Source organism: Poecilia latipinna, unplaced genomic scaffold (assembly GCF_001443285.1).
Source record: "Poecilia latipinna isolate Pla-1442-1.1 unplaced genomic scaffold, P_latipinna-1.0 Scaffold843, whole genome shotgun sequence".
Lineage (NCBI taxonomy): Eukaryota > Metazoa > Chordata > Actinopteri > Cyprinodontiformes > Poeciliidae > Poecilia > Poecilia latipinna.
In genome coordinates, this window is record NW_015113459.1 from 202,032 (window position 1) to 218,220 (window position 16,189).

A 16,189-nucleotide genomic window follows, 5' to 3' on the forward strand; every position below is an offset into this window, starting at 1 on the left:
CAGCTCATTAAAAATATCTACAAGTTATGCTATCATTGGATTATATTAACGGTGAGTAATGCTGAAACAGAGAGGCACCAAATTGAAAGAACAAGATGATTAGGCAACCATAGCACCAAAAAAAAAAAAAAAAGCAGCTGACCAGTTTTAAATCCCAAGCAAAAAGAAGGAAGAGTAGAAAAAATAAATACCTCAGCATTGGCAAACATCTGCAGAAGCAAGAGAAATCAGATAAAAGGAAAGTTAGTTGAAGAAGTCCATCACCTTCACCAAAGTGTCAGCAGAAGCGCACGTGTTCATATTCATAGTGGTGAGTAATAATTATCATGCTGTCCTTTAGTAACACCAAAGTCTACATCTACAATCCCCATGTTAGCCTGAAAGCTAGCAGAGCGTATCTGGACAGGTAGTTTCTGTCTATTAAGGCTGCAGTCATTTACATTTTATTACGTGTGACAGAATAAAATGGATTTATGGCCATCCTGATTCATAACGCCGCAGACGGGATGAAATGTGAGACGGCAGAGTGGCATTTTCATTGCGAGCTACGTCAGTGTCTAGGAGGCAGACATCTTAATAGCTGCTCTTCATCCACAGAGAAATAAAAGATATCATTATTTAATCATAAATGTCATAAACGCTATATTGCTTTATGTGTGTGTGTGTGTGTGCGTGCGTATGTGTGTGTGTTCAGGACGCTACTGAAATGAAAAATGAAATTCTCAAATGGTACATAATTGAAACTATATTTATGATCACATTTATCTTCATCGGTGATCGAGATGATGGGGGAACAGCAAATTATTGCATTTTCAAGTTGTACATCTGATTTGTGACCCTTAAGACATGAAATGTAATTCATCAGATCGGCATCTTGAGGGTTGTAATCTCAAGTCTGAATTTCCTGTTTGATAATAATTAAACACAACGACTCTCAAAGATGGAGGTTTTTAACAAACCTAGTCTTTCAATATAATGTCCGAATATAGTAGATGTATTTGCTGGTGCTAAAGTATTTTTATTTGAATTGCTGTCTACTTATATCCCAATAAATCAGGCATCTAATTTTCTAAACTTTACCTGTTGCTATAGTGCTTGAAAGGTCAATGAGGAGGGTGATTGGGATATTAGCTTGTGTTTCCAATCACTGTTAGCAAATCTTACTGTAAGATTTACAACAACTTGTAAATCTTACTGGTTTTCTGAATTGTAACTGGAATGGAATTACAGTGCATACGCTTAGAATGAAAAATAACATGAATGATGATGATTTTTGGACTTGAACTGGATTTGAATTATGTGTTTTGGGTCAAAATAATGAAACATGAAATAACTTCATTAAACTTTAGAAACTATAATTGGTTGTACAGGTTTTGGAATAATTGTGGAATTTCTCCAATCCCATACCAGAAAAAAAACAAAAACATCCAGTTTGCATGAGATCTACCATTTTTAACAAAAAGTGGTCAAATTTCCTGGATTCAAATTTTGACTTTGTGGTCGAATGAAAAGCAGCACAATACTAGTAAGCTAACGCTAACATTTGGATTAAAGCAAAATTTGTTCTTGGCAGATCAGCTTAGGTTCACTTTTCAAAAATAATGACATTTTTAAAGGGTGATCTTGTAGACATCAATAGAGATACATCTTTATTGTGTTCTGACTGTGTCCCAGAGTCGGGTTTGGACTTTACAAGTAGCATTGTGTCACAGCTCTCAACACGATCACTTTCAACCTCTGCATCTTGTAGAACTGAGAATCCTTGTCCTTGTATTTATCTTTCTTTATCTCCACCTGACTGTTGCCGGTGCTGCCTGTGTGAGTGCGGAGCTGAGCAGACCTGAGTCCTTGTTTCTGTACCTCGGCGGCAGGAAGCTCATTGCAGCTCTCTCTCTGGGCTCTCTTTGGATCGCAGTGGATTAACATCCACTGGAGCTCAAACTGAAAAAAATAAATACATAAAAAACCCAAAGATGTTAATGTTACAGAATATTCAAAGTTAGATAGTAGGGTTATCTTGTAACGATAAAGAAGGGTAATGAGATCCTTCATAATGATGGTTATTTCTTTTCAGTTCAGAATCTGTAGTCTTTTGTTGAGGGGCTCCTGATTTTCCACTCATGCAGTTCTCTGCAGGGATTAAGTTATTTCCCTCCATTTCTATCGTCTGGAACCCAGCTGAGCAGTTTAGCTATGACAGCAGCACTTTAGAAATTATAGCAGAGCTCAGCTTGCACATAAAGCTGAATGCATTTGTTCAAAGAAAGAGCCGTTTTCCTGACAATGCTTGAGAGCGGAGCCAGGGCACACGATTAGACGCAGCGTGCATTGGTTTCCATCTGGGGCTTACCACAACAGAGGCATCTGGGTCGGCATCCAGCCTGCCAATCAGCGTGTCTCCCTCTGTGTTGATGGGTCCTTTGCCCTTGATGGGTTTCTGATCCACAGGTTGGCAATCCACGTACAGCGTGACCTGGTCGCGCTCGACGCCGATCATCACTTTGTGCCACTTGGTGTTGAAGAGCACGGACAGGCCGAGGAAGGTGACGGTCTGCAGGTTCCCATCCGCGCCCATCAGGAAGTACTCCAAGGCCTGCTGGTCGCCGTTTAGCCTGAGGCCAGCCTGCTTGTGGCCATCTTCGTCCACTATTTGCCAGACATTCCAAACCTTGCTGACCGTGTTCTTGATCATGCGAAAGGTGGTCATGAAGGAGTACTCATCAGGGAAACCCCGAGGAAAGTTAAGCCTGCAGATGAAGGTGAAGAGAACAATAGACAGTCGCTGGGTTTCCATTAACCGTGTAATTGTGCAATTTGACATTTTGAAAATAAATTTGGTTAATTGGAACATGCCAATTTCAAATAAAACTTGTTTTTCTATCAGAAGTTTTGGCGCCAGGATGAGGTGGCTATTTTTTGACCGTATCAAAATTGATTTATTTTTGCAAAACTACAATGGAAACACTTTTTCGCATCACACGAGTCAACATCTGGTGATCAACAACCAGATGTTGCCTCTGGTGGAAACCACAAAGAACAAAATGACAGGAAGTAGTTGGAGGATGATGGCGCTGCATGATTTTTAATGATTTTTTGAAGTAACACACATATTCACATGTGTTTTTAATTGTGTTTCTTATTAAATGGGAACACTACATTGTCAAAATAGTTTGACATTAGCAGAACATTTACAAAGTTTTGCACACATTTGTAATGGAAATGCAGTTGGAGACTTTTTTAATGAATGGTACTCAAAGGTACCGAGTGGTGTCACAACTCACAAAGACTTTGATCCAAATAACTTTGAGCCCTGTCATCTCTGTCTTTGAGATTCAAAGAAGAGCTAGCATCATAGCTTTGGTGTATAAATCAGTCACATCATGCAGACCTGATTAACAGTCAGGTACTCTCTGTGATTTTGACAAGCCAACCTCTCAGAAGGCGGTAAATTCATGAATGGCCACTGCAACCGAACTTCTGCTGAGTCGTAAATGATTGAGGCGAGGCAATAAAAGAAGGGGTTTCCTGTAGCCTAATGAAATGAATGAAAACTTCTCTACCAAGTGTTGCCTCACGTCAGAAAGTCTGGAAGCATGTGGCACTTCTTGCCCCGCAGTTGATGAGAGAAGGAGAACAGTCAAAGCTAAGGAGGCAACTAGACGTTGCAGGGGAATAAAAATGAGGTATTTGCATTCAGGGCACCGGGCCTGAGTGGCGTTGGTGAGGGGTGCCAGTGACTTGCATAACAGCCTCTTAAGTAAAGCTGGCATACAGAAACTAACATTAGTCCAAACAGAGCGGTGCAGGCACTCTGGGAAACACCGAAGGCAACCTTGGTTATGTAATGCTGCTAAAGCCTTCAACGTATACTCGGTCCAGGAAGCAGGTCTATGTCCAGAAATCAGCTAGTTGAAACTAAATGCAGCACAAAAATCGCAAGCTAAACATTTGCATAGGTATGTAAAAGTATTGGCACCCCTTGAATTTTGCCTTTTTGCCCATTACAAAAGGCAGAAGGCCTTTTGTGAATGTGAATTGTAATTGAAACATACAACTTCAACGTATGTTTTTGGGGTTTTAATGGATGAGGCATCAGAAAGTACTGTATTGTTTCACTTTATTTTTGTAAAGTGTGGCATAGCCTCTTGACATTTACACATTTAGGGACAGAAATTTTTACCAGTTTCTCTCTGCTACACAGTTCAAGCTCAATCAGATTGGATGAAGAGCATGAGCGCTGTATGCTGTTTTGCATGTTTAGATTGACCAGATATTAATTTTAATGTTTTCTGACTGGGGCATCTTCCATCACAATATATTGTCAATTTAGTAATAAAGCACCATATAAAACAGCTTGTGACTGCACCAATGATCACAAACCCACAATAAAATAAGACTCAACAATAAAACACAACAGCTGAAAAATCTAAGTTACAATATCGGGTCATTGAATAGAAATGGGTTTTAAAAGGCGCCTTAGAAGATCCAAACTATGAATAGATCTAATATGAAAATGTAGGTTTTTCCATAAGATAGGAGAAGCAAGAGCGAAGGTACGATCACCTCTACTCTTAAGTTTGACTCTTGGAACCTATAAAAACAGTTATTTATTTGGATCAAGAACAGACATAGAGAAGGGCCTGAAGATAAGCCGGGGCTAAACCTTTTAAAACTATTAAAAGAATCTTAAAATCAATCCAATAAGATACAAGCTGCCCTTAACTGGCGTTATATTTTCTTGTTTCCGTGTTCCTGTTAAAAATCGGACTGCAGTATTTTGAATCACTTTGGAGATGTTGTAGGGAAGATTGATCCATGAATTGCAGTAATCTATGTGTGTTGTAATAAAAGCATGAATGATTTTCACAGTCTTTGTAACAGAAGCAAGATTTTACCTTAACTTTCCTTACCTGACTAGTTGAGTGGGACAATCGTATCTTGATGCGTTTGGAGTTGTCGTTCCATTTTCATTTGTTAACATTTGTTTATCACCTAACCTGGCTTTAGTCTTCTTGCTAGCTGTCTCTCTGTCTGCTCTGTTTTGTTGTGTTTACGACATTGTTTGATTAGCAGCATTCTCTGAGAATCTTTATTCAGAAATGAAATTATATACAAGCTAATTGGCTGCCTTAAATTTAATTTAGGGGTATCAAATTAAGAGGGCTGAATAGGAACTTTGAAAGATGCAAGAATTTGACTGAAAGTACACAAGGGTGTAAAAACGTCAATGCTTAAAATGTTGAAAAGTTTGAAGGCTGTCTAACTTCATAGAGAGGAAATTGCACATTTATTATTAATTTTTCTTTTAAATTGAGTATATATATCTATATATGAGAATGACAAATCTTCTGAATAACAGCTTCTCCCTTCAACTTGGCCCCAGGGTAGCAGAGCAGGCTCACTCAGGATGGCAAAGCAAACCTTTAATTACAGCCTGCAGAGGAAACCAGACTTATTTCATTTTTTATTCTAAAACCTTCAGCAAGCAAAATAGACTAATTTATCACCGCAAAGGCAAGCAAGGAGAACACACACACACACACACACACAAACATTCTGCTCTGCTGTGCATGTGTGTGAGGAAGGCCAAGAAACGTCTGGGCATGTTTTTTTTATTTTTTTGGCCCCCATCAATTACATGCTGCCCGGCACACTGTAACATCTGCGCCTGTAATAATGCACCACCTGCATCAGGAGGCCGCTGTGGCGCACTCCACTTTTTGTGTGGTTTCATGTCTTCCTCCGAAGCCTCCCGTACTGTACTTACATGGTTGGAATTTGAAAGTTGGCCTCCCTGTCGAGACGGTAGGCCACCTGGAGGGGCGTGGAGCCATCCACCTTCCTCACACCTTTCAGGGGAATCACGTCCAGCTGGAACTGGGTGATCAGATCAAAACCTGTCGACAGGAGATGGGGGGCAGGGAGGGAAGGGGCATGTCAGGAATTTGAGATGTCTTTGCTGCCGGAGAGAGCGAAGATGTTATCTCCGCATTTACGTTATCTTTGGTTTTCAGATCAAAAGTGGAGATGGTGTGTAAGAAACGGCTTATGTTTCCTGTTATATCCAGAAAGTGTGGCCATATTAAGCTCCTTAATGAAACCACCAAGCAATTGCATACAGATGTTTTGGAAAGTCATTACTGCTGCAGAGAGCAGTTACAGACTTGCTGAGCTGTTCACAAAAATTCTGTAAAACTCAAGTGGAAAGTTTAGATTCCCTTGAATGCAACCTAGCAAATCATCGCTCGGTGATGAAATTACCTGCTTTTTCTTTGCCTACTGTATTCCTTCTTGTTTTTTCTTTTCTTTTTTTTTTTTTACCTGGAAGGTCATCTTGTCCATTTCTTATCGGTGGGCAGACAGTGTCCCCGTCCAGTCGGCTCAGGTCTAATTCTGACGTCACAAACAAGAAGACAGTGAGGACATAGGTCTTTTTCATAAATGAGTTTGACAAATATCACATTTGATTTCAGGAGACAGCTAAATGAAAGTCAATGTCTTTCATGTCAAAAGAGATTCCCATCAAAATGCACTGGTTTGCAATTTTAATGCAAGGCTCTGTTACAGAACTTTAAAGACACATTCTTTTTTTTTCTTTTTTGGGTGTTTTTCACTAACAAATCTGGAAGATTTCACAAAAGCATACTAAATAAAAAAAAATACTGATTTTGCTTTAGTGCATGTACAAGTTGAACAGGAAACAAGCTGGTATTAGCAAACAGAAGCCACTTTTTCAACATTTCAGTAAACATACTGAAGTAGTACGGCTCCTTTTGAGTTGCAACGGCTTCAAGTTTACATGTGAGACCAAAGTTTGAGTCCAATCATTCCCAAGCTGACAGTAAAGCTATATATGGGGGGCGGAGGGGGAAGCAAACAACATCACAAGAATAATCTTAAGAACTTGCATCTGTCTATATTCCTGTTTGGCTTTTCCATCTGGTTGGGTTTCCATGCCTTTTCTCCACTTATAAATCAAGAAAAGGTAGTACTCTGTTTGTGTCACCAGAAAGTCTCATAGGATTTGCTATTATAGTTTGTTGCTTGTATTCTGTCCTCAAACTATGCTAACTGCTGATCAGTGGGATTTCTTCCTTACCTGTCTTCTCTGGAGTTGAATGAAATGATGATGATAGTAGATGCTATATAGCAGGTACATTCATGGTGAAGCTAACTGGTGAGACTGGGTTCATTATGTCTGCCTAGCATTGACTTTAGAAGAAAACAGCGTAGCAATTCTTCAGCAAGAATCATTAAAAACTTCCTGATTGAACATGGCGGCATGCTTATAATCAGCCGTTTTTTATTGATGTTATAATTGTTGCTATTGTATATGCATATTTTGTTTGTTGCTAGGGAAACGGGTATAACCCGAGGACAGGAGCCGCCAGAGGGGCTCATCAATTCAGCCCTCTGAGTCAGCTCGTTAACAACTATCAGCATGAAAACAACACATCTGGAAGCCCTTCCTACATCCCACACAAACTGCTGAGAAACGAGATAAACCGGTGAAACGGTATTTATAATCCCATATTTACCACCGCAAAACACTTAAAACTGACTGAGCATGTTAGCCTCAAGTTGTTAAAAGTTACTGCCGGCCGCGACATTACGTGCAGAGAACCTGTCATTAGCGCAATGAGGTGGAGATGAACCGCGGCTGGGACTGCACGTGCGTCTGCGTGTGTGTGCGCGCGCGCGTGCCGTGATAATGAGGCGGATTCCGCAATGCATTGCCGCGCGTGGCGCTCCTTGCGCGTCCATGTTGGATTTGTCAAGCCTCGAAATGAGAGCAGGGAAAGGGAATGTTGTGATTATCAGAGAGGAGGATTAATCTGATTTAATGCCTTGACACAGAGCAGCACACTGTCTGCTATTTCTGGCCCTTTTGTCCTCAAATAATGAGATAGACCTAGCAGTGCTGCTCTGCGCGAATGCTGCTTTTACCTTTCCTTGTTGGATTTTTGCTGAACAGGCTCACAGAAACACTGGAGTTTGCAAGATGTGCACTTCAGGAGGATTTTTAGAGAAGGAGGCTGTACTCACGTCCAAGAGCTGGTGCAGCGAGGTGGGAAAGAAGAGCCACACACAGGAGGGAGCGTGTCGACACTGATGGATGGCATTGTTGCTTTCTGTTGAGGAACGGTAGTAAAAATCAGTATTCGGTCATGTGTCTCACTCTGTTTGACATTTTCCCTTTTATCTGAATCGATAAAACGCCGCAGGAATGTCACGCAGCACTTAGCCAGTGACCTTGGTACTCAGTCTTGGCACGTAAAAGGAAAAATTCCTACCATTGCTTAAACTGTGCTTCCTTTTGACTCCAGTAAATGGAAAGAAATCAAACAAATGTTATTGAAACATTAAGCTAGCAAGGATGGTTAAAGTAATGACACTGGCTTAAAGAAAGCTAGCATCCTCTAGCTTAACTTAAGGTAATGTTGTTAGCTTAAAGAAAGAAAGGAGTGAAAGGAAAACACAACTACAGAAACAGGTGATCGATACATCCAAGTTTATTTTAGTTCAAAATATACAAATACCTGACATGCCTTTCATTTTTATAACTAGCCTGTTAAAAATGCAGTTTATTCTTTGTTTCTTGTCCAAATCTTCAGCTGGGCTCATTTTCATAACGCTTAAGTTAACCGATTTTTAAAAATATCTTCATGTGACATTTAAAGAAAGACGGAATTGTAAACAAACAATGAAAGAATCATCATCGACAAGATTATTGCTCCTAAAACGTAAGCTAGCATTAGCTGCTAGAGATGTTTGTGTTGTGTATTTGAAGCTCAAAATGGAGACAGCACAAATATCAGCATTAGTTAGTAATAGTACAATAACACAGTTTCAAACATTACACCACTTATTAGATTAAAAATATATTGCTCTAATAGGTTGTTTGTGAGTTTTCCACAGGAAAATACATTACATTTAGGCCACCATGCATCTCATGTTGATGTTTTGACTATTTAGAAAGCAGAACAGTTAGAATTCTTGCTTCTTTGAAGAAAAAGTACAAAAATATGAAACGGACATGGAAATGACACTCTCCTGTGTCAGGGCCAGCATATCAAGGGACTGCACAATGACTTTTCCGGTCAAGATGGTGAGGAAGACTGTTACAGCAGCAGTACTTCAGAAAACCACAAGGATTTATTTTGATGAGGAGCAAGGAAGACAGCACAAATACTGTTGTGAAGACACAAAAGAGGGCTCTACATGTAACAGCCACTACAGTTAGATCAACCAAAATTTGGTATGTTCTGAGTCATTTCCTGACTTGTCAAGAAAGTAAAAAACTTCCTCATGATCTGTCTTGAGGCAGATCAACACAGGACCTAATGGAGGATGCTGTGATTCTGCCTTATTTTGCTTGGCCGGCTACATCATGCACTCAAACAGCAAAGCATTTTAACCTCCACATTGGTCAGCTGTTAAGGACTTTGACCATCTTGCGTGGTGGCTCAAAGTAACAGCGTCAAGTCTATTTCAGCTTTCCATAACGTCTCAGTCCTTTCATGTTTTGCTTCTGGTAAAGAAATACTTCTCTCCAATACAGTTGTTGTCTTTGAATTACACGGGTTAGAACCTAACCTAAACATTTCAAATGTTAAAGGGTTGAAGCTGACTTTTTCTACTTTAGCCAATCCTTTACATAAGCAGCAATATTGTACATCATTGTTTAAGCTGAAAGTAATTTGAGACAGGGAAGTTGATATATAGGTAAGGATGAATGGGGGGCAAAAAACAGGAATAGTCATACGGCTTTCCTGTGTAATCTTTCTTGGCAATAAACATATGTTTGTGTAGCATTCTATCATCACTCTGACACTGTCTTCCTTTGGCTTCCTTTCAGCCTTTCTGTCTTGATTTTTGACAGCTCTCTACACTCATCCGAACCCATCATCAGGAAGGCCGACTTTAATAGCGACGACTCCTTTCCAAAAGCTGAAATTGCAGCTTGTCAGTGTGAGAAATAGAACAAGGGGAGGTGTTGTAGTGGGTGTAGCCCATCTCCACAGTATGAGACATTAGCTTCATGTATGTTTGCTTGAGGAAAAGAAGGTATGTTGAATGGTGTGTGAGTGAAGTGTCATCAGAATGACTAAAGGGTAAGTCACTGGGGTCTCTTCAGAGGTGGAGTTGTTTTGCTGTACACCTTAAAAGAACATCTTCAGAAACCCAGTGGGAGGGCTGTCTGCCTTCAATCCCAATCTTTCTTCAAAGCAGAATATATATAAGTAAGGGTCTGGTAATTTGGGTACTCAAGGGCCAGTGTTGTACATGTTTAAGAAATTTCCTTGCTTGAGTCCAGCCAATTTAAATAAATTGATCATTAGCAGGGCTACTGCCGAGCCAGCGGAACAGGCTGAGGAAATGATTTAGTTATTTCACTGAGGTGTGATGTAACAAGAACACATCTAAAGCTCGGAAGACTGTCCAGCTTTTAATATGGACCCGTCTCCTATACACTCAAACATGTATAGTTCAGCGAGAATATGCTTAAGTTTTGCTACAGGTGAAGCATAAAAAGACATGTTATGTTATCGTTTACATATCTTACTTACTATAATTATAAATACTTTAAAAGTACTTGTTTTTTTACTTAATTGCCATATGGTAATCACTAGAAGAGCTAGATTCTTGAGTCTGGCAGAGTTTTATTGGTACAGTACTCAACTTTTGAAATGTGTAATGACCTCAAAGTACAAACAGTAATAAATCAGGTACAGTTAATGTGACAAAGCAGGTACAGCTTTGCCACATTATTTTTTAAATGTGACAAAGCTGACCCATTTACTGTTTCAGTTATTTATTATCATTTCCATGTAAATCCTAGTTTTTGCAGGTCAAAAATCTAATTACCGTAATTGTGGCATTTATTTGATACTAAGAGCTTTTGGTGTGGGAATTTGGAGTTCAAATAAACTGAACACAAAATCTAGTTGACCAAAAAGTTATCCAGAATATATATGCTGATCAGTTGCACAAATAGACATACATATCTACCCTAACCCATTGAACAATGACTGGGTTTGCATTTACCATAAAATTGCGCAAATTGGAATTATGAAAATAAATTTACTTAATGGAAATACACCAGTTTTGGAAAAAAAAAACACCTTTTTTGAATGAAACGTTTTTTGCACATGGATAAGATGGTTTTTCGGCCATGTCAAAATTTGTATATTTCACAAAACTGAAGTGGAAACACTTTTTTTGAATCACACGAGTCACGTGATCACCAACCGGATGTTAGTACTGGTGGTGGAAAATACAAAGACGACGACAGGAAGTAGTAGGAAGTTGATATTGATGATGCAGCATGTTTTTCAATGACTTGAGATGTGAACAAACTTATTTACATGTGATGTTGTGGCATTTCTTGTTAAATGGAATCGCCACACTTGTGGAATTGTGTTTTTTCAAGATTGGAATATTGACAAAGTATTATGCACATAAGTAATGGAAGTGCAGCTATTGTTAGTTAACTACATTTCTTTGGTGGAGGTTTTCCAATGACTTTTACAAAACGAGTTATCCAGGGAATTTGGAACATTGAGGAGCTCTGTAGTCTGATGGGAGCAGTTGCTCCACCTCCTCATCTAGGCGTCTCCAAAGGGAGGCACCCAGGAGGCGTTCTTCAATAACAGGCGATCCCAAAGGAGACCCAGAAATTGCTGTAGGGACTTCATGTCCTTTCAGTTGTCAGTTCAACAACCCAGATTGAGCCGGAAAGTATCGCTGTTATAAAGAATGTCAAGGTTTCTGTCTCAGACCCATTGCTCTATGAAACGGTCTTAAAGAAGCAGAAACAAGACTTTGTTTCTGCTTCTTGGTGAATCTTGGTGAATCAAGATTCACCATTTCATCCCAGGTTAGCATGACACTGGATCACCTCTAAAGTCCCCAAGAAACCTATTCATAACCCATTATCAGCATCTTACAGAAGTTTGTTGCTCTCCCATGGTTTGTGCCTTTTTTACTGTACAACTGCTGTTGAGAGCAAAGATGTTGCATATTCGGCAGGAGCTGGCCTATCATCCTTAAAAAAGACAGGAAATAGAATCATGCTACAGTTGACATCTAGTTGCTTAACTGAACTTAAGATACTATAGAGAGATGCTTTTTTTCTCATTTTATTAATTCATACAGCTAACTGCATTAAAGGAAAACAGAAAGAATGTGCAAAAACTATTGTGTAATAGCACTGGTTACAGATTATTTAAAACAGTTTATCATTAGTGAAACCTTTGTTTGATTTGCGGAAGTGTCTTGTCTCACCTCATCAGGAAAAATTATAGTTACACCTCTACTGACTAACATTTACTGTTTACATAATTTCTGGGCATTACTGAAAGTGTAAGGTACTTTCCACTTACTGACACCAACTCTGGGATGCCCCTTTGGTGCTCCTTCAAGTTTGAGAACAACCCAACCCTCCAGGCATGATTCTGTCCAACCTTAACCAATATCTAGCAATCCTTACGGAGTCAGACTATGTTATGTTTAGCAATGATTACAATAAAAAGGTATGGACAGATACTCTTAAGATGTTAGCTCAATCCTTTTTATAGTTTTGGCAGCAATATAAGAGTAACTATTGCTACCAGACAGTTTCTAGAACCAGGAGTTGGTAAGAGAAAAGATTCTGAGATAGAAGTTCAGCATGAGATACTTACCTCTTCGAAGCAGAGCAGCGGAAGGCCATGCTTCCAATTTTCTGAAACAGGGATAGTCGGTCTTGGCAGAAAAGCTCTCTGGGATGTAAGGTGCAAGGAACAGAAGGAGCTGCGGATGTCAGAAAAAAAATCCCCCTCCCTGAAGCCGGCCCTACCTGCTCATGATGAGGACTGGCTGACAGAAGTGGTGCAGGGGATGTTCAAGCGTTTTTAGAGGCCGCATAAAAGTTTGTTCAATGGTTTCCCATTGGCCAGGAGCTCTTTAGGAGGTGGCAACTTGGGTTTTATTACCAACATGTAAAAAAGTTGCAGAAGCCCCAAAGACTTTTTATAGGAACACCATTAAGTTTCTCCTAATAACACATCCCCCCACATGCATAATTATCTAGATAATCGTCCTCTCCGTAACGAAGGAGCGGATTTCATAATCACGTATGCTGAGCAGTGAAGCAGAAGAATGTTAGCTGGTGGTGTTGACACAAGGAAAGCCTTGTTATTATCTGAAGATGCCTAGAGGAGACGAGACATGCTGCTTCTGTACGCTGCAGGTTGTGTAATTGATCCTGCAGTGTTTGATCTGCTCTCTAGAAGATCTGAGAACGTAAAACGACGACCACAGGCAGACTTCTAGGAGGAACGCCACATCCTAACGGAAAATGTTCTGTGAGATTCCTTAATGCTCTGATATTTCTTCGGCTTTTACAGCCGTTCTGACAATTCTCGCAAGAAAATCTTCCATGATTTTTTCTTTTTTTTTCTTTCTTTTTAAAGATATGTCAGTACATCTGACATATCTTCTGACAAGCCGCGTTGAAGAGCAGGAACTGCATTCAGATGTTAATTTCTCTGAAGTTGGTTTTGCAAAGGGAGGGAAATTAATTCTAGTAATTCTAGTAGGAATCAAATAACATCAAAATCAACTGAACCCCTGATGCTCATATTAATGCTGCAGTATGTAACTTTTATTTTAAAAAAATCAAACAAACATTTTTTTTAAGTATTTGTTGAAACTGTCACTATGCTGTGGCAGTATGGTGTGAGAAAGATGATCTGCGAAAATATCCAGCTCCTCTGCCTACTCCCAGTGCTCCCAGTGCTAACTAGGAACAACCAATCAGAGCAGGAAGTGGGTCTTATCGCTGTCAATCACACCTGCTGCTCACAACCCTCATTCATTCTTCCCCTTCCAGTCTGCTACACTACAGCGTAATCCCCATTGAAGAGTTTGCCAGAAATGCTAAGGCTACTTGGTATGGCCACCGATGGCGTGGATAAACAGTTTTCCTGGATTGGTAAGTTCTTTTCCACCATTTGCACATTTAGCAGTGTGTACACAATGGTGATTGACAGCGCTAAGGCCCTCCTCCTGGCTTTGACTGGTTGCTTTTGGTCAGGAGAGGTGCATCTCCTCAGATGAAAATAGTAGCTCTGGGAGGAGATGGAGGAGATCCATCTTTTCACAGATTATCTGTCTCCTACTATATATATATATATATATATATATATATATATATATATATAAATCCCAACCCTCACCCTTATCCTGCAACTTTAACCAGTGAATGTCAAAATGTATGCCTAAATCATGTTACAGAGTGAGACCGGGCCGTTTGTAAAGGTACACCCCAATAGGAAAGCTGATACAGTCAGAGGGTGAGCGCTCATGTTTCTAACCCAGATAATTAAGACCGCCTGCATCTCTCTCACTGAGAGGGGGAGAAAACAGTTTGCAAATGTTCCTTCACGAGGCTTCCCCCATGACTCGAACTCTTGTGACCCACAGTCAACCCTCCAGGCAAAGTTAAAATTTTTTTTTTTTAAATGGCTGTGGAGATGTGAATTATGGTCTGAAGGATGGTTGATGGTTGCTGTAAGTACAGGAACCTGAAGAGAAATTTTTACTTTCAAACTCTGTACGGAGCATATAAATGGCTTCAATGACAGCACAGCTTATGTGCTTGGTGTACAACATACTGTAACAATTAATATGTTTGAGAAAAACATTCATAAATAATTACATCCATCCACTGGTGTTCCTTCTTGACCCTGCGGGGTCACAGTGGAGCTGGAGCCCATCTCCCCGCGGTCATAGTACTGATAGCACATGACGTCAAACTACTAAATTTAGAACAGCGCACCGCAGCCATTTTAGTTTCGGACAAACAAGAGCTGTAAGCCTGTGTAGTGAATGAGTATGATAAAAAAAAATGTAAAAAGTTAATAAATTTTTTTTGTTTCTCAGAGTTTGCCCAGATAACTTAGTGCTAGCGAGTGCTAGCTAACACGGTGTCCATAGCCTAAAAAAATAACAACAAAATTTTGCCTTTCAACCAACGCTACCTTCTTTCCGCTCACTTTGAGTGAGCGCGACAGCTCATCCACGGGTTAAACCACCAGCCCACCGGGGAAAGTCCCAGTAAGACACCATACCAGTACAATCCTGACCCAGACCACGATTCAAACCCAGGAACCTCTTGCTGCTAGACATGGTGAGCTGCTGTTCAGCCCTAAATAATTACATTTAACAAAAAATAAATTAATGCACTTAATCAATGATTGAATTAATAAATAAAGAAATACACTGTAAGAAAGAACTTAGTTTGCATTAAACCTAACAATAAAATTTCATTTATTTGAAAGGTAGGCATTGATTTATTTTTAAAGAATAAATAAGCACACACACACACAAATAAATAAAATTTAAAAAAGCAAACTTTGAAACCCAACAAAACTGAGTTTTGCACGAAGCACCAGTGTAGGTTGCAGTGTCACTAATGGAACTGGGGTTTCATTAGCGACCTTTTTTGTGCAACGCCTGAAGTTTCTGCCAACTTGCACCTCAGACTACATAGTTGTTCTGATCTTGGCAGCTGAGAGGACAAAATAAAACAAAACAAAATTGAATGAGCTCCTATCTTAATCAAGAGTGCTTGAAGCTTGTGGCTAAATGCCATGAGAGAAAAGCAGCCGCTGACTTTCTGTGTTTAAGCAGAAGTATTTCTGAGAACACATGAAGAGGAGCATTATTCAGCAGAATGAGAGATGAAAAAGACCTCGATGAGGGGGAAAAAAGCAGCACAGGAAACAGACCCACTGTAGCCACAGCCAGCAGCTTATGTGTCATGAACATTTATATTCATTTGTTACATAATCCTCCCTTCCCTCATTTATGTGACAAGTGATTAGTCTGAGAGGAGTCATTTAAGCATGGCAGATGGCATTGTGAATGCACTGCTACCTGATTGTCAGAAACAAATAGTGGTTATGTTGCTTTTATTATGTCCAAATAAATTGACCCATATGGATAGACTCTGGTAGAATCCCTAAATAAATTGGTAGTTAACTAGTAAGTAAAGTAAATAAGTACATGAGTGAAAAAGTAAGCAAATAAGTAAGTCAATAGCTAAGTAAATAACACACTAGTAGATAGTAAATAGATAAGCAAATAGCTTAGTGGCTGAGTAAGACGCTAGTAAATAGCTAAACAAATAGCTAAGTAAGTA

At 39.7% G+C, this 16,189-nt stretch overlaps 1 protein-coding gene across 2 annotated transcripts in view; it reads right to left on the reverse strand.

Annotated features, from left to right (window-relative positions):
- Positions 1 to 12,852, reverse strand: part of col9a1c (collagen, type IX, alpha 1c) — a 33,662-nt gene extending 20,810 nt beyond the window's left edge. The window contains exons 1-7 of one of the 2 annotated variants that reach the window (XM_015047795.1): positions 12,687 to 12,852; positions 8,047 to 8,132; positions 6,322 to 6,393; positions 5,768 to 5,897; positions 2,351 to 2,747; positions 1,861 to 1,941; positions 192 to 209 (exon numbers count right to left, since the gene is read on the reverse strand). In XM_015047795.1, the coding sequence (XP_014903281.1) occupies positions 192 to 209; positions 1,861 to 1,941; positions 2,351 to 2,747; positions 5,768 to 5,897; positions 6,322 to 6,393; positions 8,047 to 8,132; positions 12,687 to 12,715 (813 nt within the window). In that variant the 5' untranslated portion in view covers positions 12,716 to 12,852. The remainder of the gene's footprint in view (positions 1 to 191; positions 210 to 1,860; positions 1,942 to 2,350; positions 2,748 to 5,767; positions 5,898 to 6,321; positions 6,394 to 8,046; positions 8,133 to 12,686) is intronic. The other variant, XM_015047796.1, reaches the window with a different exon arrangement.
- Positions 12,853 to 16,189: the final 3,337 nt, after the last annotated feature.